This window comes from Lagenorhynchus albirostris, chromosome 18 (genome assembly GCF_949774975.1).
Source record: "Lagenorhynchus albirostris chromosome 18, mLagAlb1.1, whole genome shotgun sequence".
NCBI classification, from domain to species: domain Eukaryota; kingdom Metazoa; phylum Chordata; class Mammalia; order Artiodactyla; family Delphinidae; genus Lagenorhynchus; species Lagenorhynchus albirostris.
Window position 1 is genome coordinate 47,647,450 of NC_083112.1, and position 12,905 is coordinate 47,660,354.

General features: G+C 36.2%; 1 protein-coding gene across 4 annotated transcripts in view; it reads right to left on the reverse strand.

The window, feature by feature from the left end:
- KLF12 (KLF transcription factor 12) overlaps positions 1 to 12,905 on the reverse strand; it is a 441,113-nt gene that overhangs the window by 136,614 nt on the left and 291,594 nt on the right. For all 4 annotated transcript variants that reach the window (XM_060128878.1, XM_060128877.1, XM_060128876.1 and 1 more), the window contains one exon: positions 8,789 to 9,335. In XM_060128878.1, coding sequence (XP_059984861.1) covers positions 8,789 to 9,335 — 547 coding nt within the window. The remainder of the gene's footprint in view (positions 1 to 8,788; positions 9,336 to 12,905) is intronic.

The window sequence follows — 12,905 nt, forward strand, 5'->3', positions numbered from 1 at the left end:
TAGGTTTCGAATTCATGGTCGAGTTTCACTTTAAAAGAGCATATTCACTGAACTCCCTGACAACCCTAAACCAGCTGGGAAAACCCAAGAGCAATCATAGAAGAAATAACTTGATTCCATAGAGTTCCTCCAACTCTTTCCGTTCACAGTATTTTAAAATCCCACCACTAGATGGCAGTACAAAGGCTATCATGTTCAATATAGGTTGCTTAGTTCCATAATACATCACTTCTGGGATAGGTGATTTGGTTACATATAGAAGAGAAAGAAGAATCAAGCTTCAAGAAAAAGTAGAATGGTGAAGGGTAGAGGGAGATGGAGAAGGACACCTGGGAGAAGAAAGAAGACAGAAAGGGAGGGGAGATGGGAGAGTGAGAGGGTAGAGAAAAGAAGGTGGAATCAAGAAGGGTATTCGAGAGGGAGATGGAAAAAAAGAGAAAGGAAGAGGGGAAAAAATCTGAATTAAAGGTGACGGAACTCCATGTAGTGTCGTTCAAACTTCTGAGACAGGAACTACAGTAAGAAATACTTATTTCAATATGACTCAGTACACAGACAGTATACAGACACACACAGTACTGCACTTGCATGTATGGAAGTAAAAGTTTCATGATATAATACTTATTTGGGTGATACTCTCATATTTCTTAATCAATTCCATCCTATTTAATTTCTTTAAAATGCTGATTATAAGCTAATAAACTGATTTCAAGATTCATCAACAGGAAAACGACTCACAGTGTGAACAGTTCATTTTAGTGTATTGTACACTAAAAAGCAGGCTTTTGAGAGAAGTTATTTTAAAAATCGCCATAGTGACATTTCTGGCCATATAACTGGTCCATAAGACATTTGTTGATAAAATGAAGAAAAACGATGGTGAAGACGCCTGGTCATGAAAAACACATACAACTGGCCAATGATCAAAGCAGCATTTCCCCCACATGAAGGTGGCTGGAGGAAAGATGGAGTACGTAATGATAACTCTGTAAATTGGTAGCTCTTCTTTTATTTATTAGACAGAAAGACAAATATCAATTTGTTCTTTTCTAAAGAACACAAAGTGGAAGAACAGTTAATCAAATTCTCCATTAACAATGGAGAACGGGCAGAGAGAAGGGGCTGAGAAAATAGTAACAGAGCTTGGAATAGAAAAAGAATTATTGTTGAGGGAGTGAGAAAAAATCGGGAGACAGAAACCACAGCCAGAGGGTTATAAATAATTAAAAAGCCAATTTAAAACAGTGCTGGCAAGGATTCTAAGACCAAGTTTCCCTTTTGGATCTTACATTCTTCCTTCTTTCATTTGTTCTTTCCAGGTCTTAAGAGTCACTAGGTAAAATGCCCATTTGCAAAAAATAACTATATCTATATAGATATATCCAGATAAGGATAGATATCTATATCTCTCCATATATAGATATATCCATCCAATACCCAAAGGTTTCTTGAAATGAGTATATAAGTCCAAACATCATCAAAAGAATCCTATAAATATCTGCAATCTGATATGTAAAATAAGAATTTCCTTGCAGCATAACAGCACCTGTACTATTTGAAATTAGAAGCTTTATATTTAAATAGAACATGACTTCAGGAAAGAAAAAACTTGTTCTTAAAAAAGGAAACTATAGAGGAAAGGAAAGATATTATATTTCAAGATCCAGTATGTTAATGTTCAGTGTGTTAAATATTATCAGAGAAAACTTTTCAGGTGTGGTGAAAAATGAATATAGAGACTAACCTAAGACTAAATACTAGTAATATATCACATTTAAGCATCTATCTATTTAAATATAAATTAGACCTCTTTATCATAGGAGGCACTTGACCTAACAAATTAAAATGGTGTGCTAGGTATCACTTTATAACAGAATGGACACAAATTCCACTTTGGTAACCCCTTGCTTTAGCTACTTTATCTATTGAATGGGTTTGTCTCCTGTCTATTATCTTTGCTTCCTTACATAATATCTATCTCTGAATGAAGTATCACCTCTCTCTTAATGTGGATCCCCTCTGCAGGCCATACTTTTTTCTCTTCTTTTCCCCTTTGTAATTTTATTTACTATTTAACTGCGCGGAGGAAAAGCCAAACTCATTCCTTGACATTTTACAGTTTACATTTACAGTTTTCTCTTTTCTGCTAATTCTCTTAGAACAGAACATACAATTTCTGTCTCCTCTCTCAAGACAGTTATTATCATCAAATTTTAGACCCAACCCAGTCTATGCCAGATAAAACAGCGGAGTCGACAGATTGTGGGTATTTCAGATAAACAAGAGCATAAGAAGCCATTTTTTTGATGGAATCCATTCAACTTCCTATGGATGCAAAGAAGTGAAAAAATACAGATAAGTTTCTACTCCTTGTTGAAAGTCAGGTAAAAACAAACAACAAATGACCAACGTTATCTATATAAAATATTCTGACCTCCTATTTAAAATTCAGTTTTTCATAAATATTGGCTGCCTTTCTATTTGACATGTTCCTGTCTTATAATGACAGTAATAAAACTCTCAAGTCCTATCAAAGTCTAAATTCAAGAATAATAAGCCCAAAGTCAGCAACTATCCAGTCCTGCTTCCCAATAAGCAACATTAAAAAATTAACAATAAAAGATTGAGTAACTAGATGGTTTGTCAATAGACATTAAATTCAGATTTAAAATAGGAATCTCTATCTAGTAGTTATCATACTTAATTAAGCATAAGTAGAAGACTACATTTACCAAAGGAAGCTGTGGTAGTTCAATCACTCAAGAAGCCAAGACAACCATATACATGAGCATAAGTCAGCTGCCCTGGACTATTCTGGTCCTGTGGACAGATGACACCAGGAATCCATTGAATGGTGAACTAAAAGAGGACAGTCATGTGTAAGGTAGACAGGAGAAGCAAGTCTGTGACAAAATGAACCTGGGCCTGAAAAAAGATACCACAAACATCAACGTTGGGAAAGCTGACAGCAGAAGAAAACTGGCGACACAAAGAGATCTGAAATGCAGAGTTTCATGGGAGCAAAACTCCAGCTGCATTAGACGGTCAGGAGCTACAGTCACAACCTCCAACCAGCTCTGCAGCAATCACTGCAATGACCAGATTTCCCTTCACAAGTATAAATGGCCTAGGACTAAAAATACACTTGTGGCTTCTTTCTGTGGGCTGCTGAGAAAAGCAAAAGCCTATAGGAAGAAATGGGGTTTGAGTATTTCAGATTTGCTCGCAGCCACGGCCCTTTGAAATTCCTGAACCAGTGCTATGGGAAAAAGGTATAGTTTTGGAGGATTCCTCACTTCACCCACAAATAATATAAAAACAACACGCTTTTATTAAAGGAGATGACGAAAGAAATGACATGCTCAAATGGCTGCTGGCTTCTTAACAGCAGTAACAACATGCTCTAGTCAGACATCTGGGGGAAAAAGTACTTTAAACTCAAGGATTTTATCCTATAAATATATGGGCAGGAATAATGCACTTACGACCCATAATGAGTTATTTTTCAAGTATGACACCATTACAATAAAAAGTCTTGATGCAAGAAACATGTTTTGTAAAACTTCTGGTAGGCTGGGCTGCCAGGGTTGCATTTTCAGGAAAAACAAAGTGGCTGCATAGGAAACGAGCTGAGCTTTTTCCGCTGGGCAATCTCCTTTTTACAGTCACGGGGACATCCGGTGGGTTTGGGTGGCTAAGGAGAAGACAATATGGGGAAAGGGGGAGAAGACAGACCAACAGACCATCTATATAACCTAGTAAAGAAGGATGCAATAGTGGTCAGGGAAGAAAATTGGGCAACAGTGAAATACCCAGCTGGCTTTTCAGTTCTGGCTGTTTCAAAGCCACCGGTCAATCACACCTTGGCTCGAGCCTCATTCCTGGGCATCAAGGTGATATTACCTATTCCTTTAGCTACATGGAGAAAGGACTAGCTCACATATGGGAGGGAGAAAGTAAATCCTTTTTTTTTTTTAGCTCTTTAGTTGGACGGTCACAGACTGGTTACGGCCTTGCTCTTTAAGTGTTCTGCGTTTCTGAAATGTAATATCTATTAATATTCAATTATAAAAATGTCTTTAAACAACAAATTATTTGGGGGTTACCTTTTTAATTATTCTGTACATTCCAGTATGTGGTGAATGAGAAATGTTTGATCTTATATTCATATTAATGCTGGTATCGTTTTTATAATTCTCAGTGGAACCCACATTTTGCTGAACTTCTGTTTGCTTTTCATTGTCAATCCTAGATCATTATCTGCTGTTTTTTGCATTTTCTTTCCTTTTCCATTATGTATCTTTTTTCCTAAAACTTGTGTCAATCTAATAAATTGACTTTAGAATTTGGGTTAATTACTGCAAGATGCAGGTTACTTCCACAAAATTATATAAGCAACTAACGTGCAATTAACAACTTTGCTTCTGTAATTCTTCCCTCTCTAGAATTACCCATTTTCAACTGTCTACTGGATTATTCTTGACAGAATACAAACATGCTATACTTTCTGCCTCTTTTAAAATTCCTCCCTTGAGAGCGTAACGCCTCTCCAGCTATCATGCCATTTCTCCAAAACTCTTCCAGCGAAACTACTCCAAAGAGTTGTCTGGACTTTGTCACCCCTGTCTCACCTCCCATCTGAACATGAACTCACTTCAGTCCGCTCTTTGTCCCCACCACTCCACTGACACAGTGTCACCAGTAAACTCCATCCTCCCGAAATGCTCCATTCTTAGTCCTTATTTTATTTGGCCCCTTAGAAGCTTTTGATACATTTGATGAGTCCCTCGGTAAAACGCTCTCTTCACTTGCATTCTTTTAAACACTCTTTCCCTCACCTTAGTAGTGGATCAAAAGGAAGGAAGGAAAAGAGAACCATAAAAGTGCCTACTTCTCCATCAAGGCAGTAACAAACCAATCACTTTGCTTGTGATTTGTTTTTTGACCTTCTATGCTTCCTGTTGCTAAATATCTGTAAAAACTAATGAAAATCTCCTGGGAAATCTACCAAAAACTTCCCCAGGCTGAACTGAAATTCCTTTACAAGGTCAAATAATTCCCTTAGGGTCTTGTTTGTAAATAATAGGTCTCAGGTTCCGTGGAGAGCCTTCTACCCCACAGCACTATCACTTCGAGGGGCTAACTGCTACTTTGTCCTGTATCAAGCAGAAAAATGTCTTCCTCTGGAGAACTTCTCTGACAGCATACCTCTAATGGCTCTAGTCTACACTGTGTTTACTGTGCCTTCCAGAACATCATGTCATTTTCCTTCATATCACAGATTACATTCAAGATCCAACTGAGATCTGTTGGTGCCCTGGGCTAGCTGACAACTTGCCATTCCTTTAGACCATATTCCATAGATACTGGATAGGCTGGAGTCCTCTCCTCATTAGAATGCTTTTTCACATCCAAGCATACCGTGCGGAAGTTCCAGCCCACCACACTCCCAAGCCCCGAACACCCACTTCTGAGCATAACAGCAAAAACATTTTTTCCAACCACATATAACACCCTGTATGAAAATACTTTTGTCATATACAACTTTCTCCCTCCGCAGTTATAATTAAACTCTTTGCCCTAGGCACATCCATGGCTGGTCTACATTTTAACCCAACTCTGTCCACAGTTATCAGTTAATTGTACGATTTTTCTGTTTGATGTCAAAATCTCCCAGTAGACTACAAGCACTCAGATAGAAACAGCATCTGTTTTGCTCAACACTATGTCTCTGGTGCCAATAAAATGCCTGACCCATAAGAGATGCTCAATAAATACTTGAACAGACAAATGACTCAATTCATGGTATTTTAGATACAGATGTATTCATTCACAGTCCCTTGTGTAGTGTGATGTAAGGTAATCTATTTCTCTACCACAGACCAGATATGTTATACCAACTTTAAAGGTAATCAGCTAGTACAATCACCTACATTTATAAGAGTTAGTTTTGTATTTTTATTAGTAGCATTTTGAAAAACCAACTCCCCTATTGTATTTTCTTTTGCTCATCCATACCAGATATACAAGTCCTATTTGAGAATGGAAATAGGGCTCCCTTTATCACCCAGCCATTTCATTGCTGGCCCCGTGCCCAGTGCATATGTGCAAAATACAGACGTGAGGAATCACTGAAATGCCCTTTCCTTTATTCATTCTGTGAGGTAGGCAGACCTCCTCCATTAGAGAATTTTACCATCATCTAATTAATAAATTAAACAATAAAAAAACTTATAAAATGTGTAGCAATATTTGTAGAATGTGGGGATTATAAAAACTTAATAGAAACTAATAAACATAGAAAGTATGGGATTTTCCAGACAATTTCTCATCCTAAACACTCATCCCTTATAATTTGTTGTAACAACTTTGAGAAGCATTTCTATACCAACTTCTTGGAAACAGTTTTTCACTTTTAAATTCAATAAGTCTTTTTTCCTCCAACTTTCTGTTTTTATAAGACAGAGAAAAAATTTCTGAACATTATTGCTTCAGGTATTTTTTTGGGGGGGGATATAATAATGATAAATAACTGCAAACATTTATTGACAGTTGATCAGTGCTAGACATTTACACATAAGCTCTTACTTTATCTTCCCAATAATCTTGAAAGATACATACTTTTATTCCCATTTTATCACCGAAGAAAATGAAGATTAGTGAAATTAAATAACTTTGCCCAGTTACTGCCCAGTCCAAAGCTGGAAGTGAGGGAACTAGGATGCTAACCCATACAACCTTGATCCCAAATCTCATGCTGTTAACATCCACATTATAGTTTAGTGTGTTTATATAAATGTTTACTCTTGATGTGAGGAAACTACTGAATAGAAAACACTGCATGAAACTAACAAATATACTCATGTAGAGAACAAATTACAGCATGAGTCTTACTTAACACAGTTCTTCTGCAAAGATAAATTTTCCAGAAAATTAAATTTTGGCAGTAAACTTTAAATAAAAGTAATCTCTCCCATCAAATAATGGCAAATAAAAGAGATATCTCTTTTGTTTCCTTCATTAGAGCATGGAAATTGTAAAAGCAGGTCATGAACAGTGTTAAGATCCTTATCAATCACCTTCACAATAAAAGCAATATTTTTCATAAGTGTTATTGTAAAAAGATTGGGTTCTATGGTGTACACATGTATAATGTAATACGCAAGGTTATAATTTTTCTAGTTGTTAATTCCTAATTCTTAAAAAATTTAAAGCACATATGTAAATTATAAAAGAAAATAAATACCTAATGTGGCCTTTAGTTATGTTATTATTATTTGAATCGATTAGCTCACTTGGATCAGAAGTATTAGTAATATCAAAGAAGGTTCGACTCAAGAAAAATCTATGTAAAGACTCACTTCTTCCTCTTTTTCTTCTACCTGCTCACAAAGATGGTGGTGGGACTACTTCCTGGCCTTTGCCCATAAAAGCACCAAAAAAAAAAAAAAAAAAGAAAAGAAAAAATAGGTTGTCAGGTAAGCAGAGCGTCTGGATCTCAAGTTTGCAGTTTAAACCTCTGACTGCTGTGAAGCACAAGAGTTTTCAGGTGGTAAAACTGGGAAGATGAAACTTGCCATGTGCTATGAAGAAACTCACTGCAGATAAAGCAGTAACTTGCAAAAGATGAACGCACAATTCTGTAATGTATGTTTGCAAAAATTTCTCCAAGTTCACGACCAAATGTTATTCCTATGCACTGAATCCCACCTTATACAAGAACCAAAACAACTATGTTTACTAGTATTTTACACGAAGGCAGTGTTTTATGTATTCACCCATCATATGTTAATTACGGACCTCGGAAGTAATATGGTATCAAAGCAAAAAGTAATGCAATCTAAGTCTTAATTCATCGTCATTTCTAGGCTCTGAAGACAAAATACACACATGAGTTGATGATTATAGGCATTTTACATCTCTATAGAAGGGTGACTTATTTTTTTAGATTCATAGAAAGGGAAGAAAAATCAACACCATGATATTATTACAATTCCCTCTATTTAAAAATGAAACAAAAAGAACTTAGAGGAAGAAAAATAACTTCATGATCAGTTAACTATCATATATAGTTAACTTGGTATTATTACATACAGTCATGTAACAAAGTATCTTTCTGCCTTCTAACCCCCAGAAGGAAATATTAATACTGCATTTTGAATTATTTCTATCATATGGAGGCTTCCTGCTATTTAAAATAAAAACTTAGACTTGTATGAAGATAAGAACTCAAGCTACATAACACATTTGTAGCCAAACACCTAACTTTAGAATTACTTTAATGGCGACTTAATTTACAAGTTACTCAAAGGTTCCAACCACTGGAACTTCATGGAATTTTATATTATTGCCAGACAAGTAAGTTCCAGCCTGAACAACTGAAAGAAGAAACATCCTGACACACTTTGTAAAAATTTCACAGTGGTTAACCTCTACGAGGGATTTACACATTTACATCTCACAAGCAGTTACGCTGACTATAGATTGAACTTTCTATTTGAGCGCTTGAAGGTAAAAATATTTTGCAAATTTAGGTATTTGAATTCTGACATTAAATGACTTGATATATAGAAATATGGACTAAGTAATACTGAAGCATATACCTATATAAATATGAGGTTAGTTTCTACTAAACTGTGCTCTACTCAGCCGTGGATCAGCTGGCTCCTGTGTCGTTCTGCACAGAACTTCCTTGGATGTAGTGTGTTTGCCTATGACTTGGGGTCCTCTCACTGAATAAATGAAGAGTTACTGCTGAAATAAATCAAGGCTTGCTTGTGTCTCTTACCTTTGCCATGGCTTCTCCCATCCTCCAAAAGTGGTACGACGATAGTGTTGTTCACATTTCCAGGTGACCGCACAGCTGTGTAGACGACAGGCACCGACTGGACCACCACGGGGATGCGGTGAACGTGACTCAGTTTGTTAGACTGTAAATTCATGGGACTTGAAGGCGGAACGGGATGGATAATGTGCAAAAACTGCTGGCCTCCCACACCAGAGGCAGAGGCAACAAGGGGCCCTGGAGTTAATACCGTTGACGAAGATGATGCTGAAGATACTGATGTTATAACAGTTGGGGATGAGGCTGGACGACTAGAAGACGACGAAGAGGTTGAAGTTGAAGAAGGGGAGGAGGCGGACGCTGTCATGGAAACGGGGGAGGAGGAAACGGCTGTGGGGGATGTCCTGGCTTTGTTGATGGACAAGTCCACTGGCTCAGTTTGTGTCTGGAAGTGATCTACGCATAACGGATCCTCCGGGGGTTCCCCTTTCACATTATTTAGCAACAGGGGAACAGCTTCCATATCGGGGTAGTTGTGGACGTTTGGAGACTGTGGGGAGAAAAATAGAGGTATGATTGATGACTTGAATGTTTTTTAATTTTTCTCTTACTGCTACAGAACATTAATTCGCTCTCCAAATATCTGAAGAACCGCTCGGACAGTCGTCATAATTAAAGTGGAGAGTACAAAAGCACAACAGAGTAAGACGACTGGGAGGGCGACAGACATCATTGTCAAAATCCAGGGAAATACACTAAAACAGGGCATAAAATTCTCCAACTTCCCACACCCGTTTGCTAAATTATTGAATACAAGCCATTTCTAATAACTGGATTATAACTGAGCTCATAGCAATGAAAAAGTTTTTCTCAAAATAATATACAGAAATACTACAACAGGTATTTTGAGGAAATAATTTTAGGAAAAGCTTATTCTGTAAATCTTAAGTTGCCTATGCTTGTGCTGTGTAATTTAAGACAATGATAATAATTTTGTCCAAGTTTGTATTCATGCTTTCAAGTTTTAATGAGCAAAATTTAATAATAAATAATAATAAAGAATCCAAGATTCCACCCAGACTAATGGGCTCAGTGTGTTATTACTGAGCATGAATATAATTTAATTTTATACCTATTCACTCATAAATTCAAGAAACAGTTACTAAATGTCTACTTCCAAGGCCTAAAATCGCCCCCAAATTAGCAGGTGTCTGTCTAGCCTTAACAGAGAGTTAGACTACAAAAGATTATTTTTGGTTATATCTAATTTGACCAGGCTAACGTAGACATTATTGTTCTATTATATGAAGACCCAAACCTTTTTTTTTTCAGCTTCACTATGGTATGAGAACAACAATGCCTAAAATTATATTAATTTGGTTCATTTCATTCTTTGTTTAATAAAAGATTTTGGTTTGTTAGTCCCCTCAAAGCTTGAGCATACACTTAAAGGAACAAAACATGCTTCTTCAAATCTTTCTTTATAGAATATAAATTATAGCTCCATTCAGGAAATACAATAGTGCAAGGGCATTTTATTTAGCAACAATGAGAAAAGAAAGAAAATAAGCTAAACAATGGTATCAGATCAATAAACAGGAAAATGGGTTGATGTTTTATTGGTTTTTTTTTTTTTTTGCTTCTAAGCTAACATGGTTACTTACCCACCAAAAGAAAAGAATTAGAAAATATCAAAATGAAGCATCCAAATATCTACTGCATAAAATTCTAAATGACAAGATCTCATTTCATGTGCTGAAATTGAGAAATAAGAATTTAAATATTCTCAGATATTAAGAAACAAAGAAAAGAAACACCATAAACGGAGCAAGTTTTATAAAAAGCTATTAGCATTATCTACTCTTCTAACTAGAACACTATTTCAATTCGCACACAGTATTATCATTTAATTTCTCTGTAGAACAATGTAGGATGTTTCTTATTAGTATGTCATACCCATATAGAAATTCTTTGTTGAGGCTGCTTTCATAAAATATCCCAGTTGGTTTGTCATTAACATTATAAAATATGTCATTAAGCACAAATTATCAAACATAGTTTGCTTTCAAATATAGCCTTGATTAATTTCTCTCCAAAATTCTAATTTTGGAAATAGTGACTATTTCCATCACGAATTTTTTTCTTCCTAATTACACTTAGACACAAGGTTCTAACATAGGTTTATAAACCAAAGGCTGAGGTGCAAACATTTCATAAAGTAAATGGAAGAGTGCTTTCGTAGACTACGACAATACAGGAGGTAAACATGGAGCTTATCTGTAAATAGATGGTTTCTGAGGCATCAAGCTTCACTGAGATTTGCAAACTGCTTTAGACTTCTGTAGATTATGAACACGAGTCCATACTTTGTAGGTATCTGCTTAATCCCTCACTAAAAAAAATTTTACTCCTTAAGCTGTTTTACAACAATAGAGGAAGAGCACTCCTCTTGTAATTCTGCTGTATATACAAGAAAGCTAGGAAGACCCAATACTAAGAGCCCCTAGGTGCTTTCAAATACTTGAGAACTACATAGCTTTTGCACAAGCTCAAACCAAAATACGGAAAATGCTCATAAAAATTAGGAAGAATCAACCAAACCTTTGGACAACAGACATATCTTATTTGGGAGCGTTAGACAGGTTATGCATGAATTTATAAGTGTAAACATCACAGAGGCACATGCTGGTTCCTATTTCACACGTAGCAGTTGAAATGCAACCAGCATATCCAAAAACAATGCCTCATCAGTCTAAGGAGGACAAAACCCTGATCATACCATTCATCCGTTTACACTATTGACATAATATATTCTCATAGCCCATACCAATCATTTCTACTGTGATAATGTGGCCAGTAAACCATCCATAATTCCAGCTTCAAGCTGCACATACGTACACGTAAGACCAGCAATACTGCATAAATATGTTTCCCAAACAGTTGAGGTATACGCTTCCTCCTCCTTTTAGGAAAAAGAAAAGACCTGAAAGGCTTGATCCTGAAATCATGATTAGAATTCATTTCTTGGCTTTTGGACAGTGGAAAATGGAAACACATTGGTTCCGAGATATGAATCCATAAACGTGTAGCAATGGGAGAGCAGCCAAGAGACAGAAGGAAAGCTTGGGAAACCACGGGAAAACACCAAACAAGCAGCACTTATAGCAGTTAGAAACTAAATAAAAGGACTACACAGATTTGAGAAAGTGAGAAAAGATATGGCTATGTTACCAGGAAACAGCCTCTAAGAGGCAGGGACACTGAAAAGACCAGATATCACAAAGAAAAGTTTTATGCACAATTAGGACAAGAAAATTTTGTAAAAAGGAACAAAGAAAGGATTTCATACTAAAATCCTGCCCTTGGTCGCTAACTACTCAATTCTTGATACAACACTGATGGACGACTCACAGCAGCATCCTCTAAGCACTGCTGTTGTTTTGTTGTTTGTTTGTTTTAAATAAAAGCCCATCAAGATTTTTGCCTGGGAGCAGTGACTTTAGCTGAATTTTTGCTGTTGATGACCCTGGGGTGGAAAAGATGATCAAACACTTAACCTATATTTAATAGTATCAACAGAAACAGAATTCCTTCTAAGGATGTGAAGATTGAAGGGCACGCTGCATTTCTGTCAAAGAGAATGAGCGTAATTAATTTCACTTTCCAAGAGATGATATAATATTTCTTGGAGGGGGTCCACAATAAAGTAATTTTTCAGCCTTTCATACATACCTTAAGAAATAAATGCATAAACACACAGAAGTCTGACAAGGTAAATGTAACAATATACTTCATTAAAAAAAGGTGTGTGAAAAACATAAAGATAAATATAAATAGGATTATACTGCTGCGTAATAATATTTCTTCAAAAGTCTGAAGGCCAGTTTGATTCAAAATAATCCACTCAATAAAATATAATGCACAATATTCTAGTGAACATATTCCCTTCAGTGATCTGGGGATTACGTGTGAGCTGTTCTAATGAGATCATCTTTTTCCTGAATACACGTTTTAAAATGTAACTTCAGCTTTAGGCATTTTGCTGAATAAATGCAAAAATGTATCTAAAACTTTCTCTGTGTGAGTACTCAGAGTACCTGATGTGTTTCCTACAGTCAGC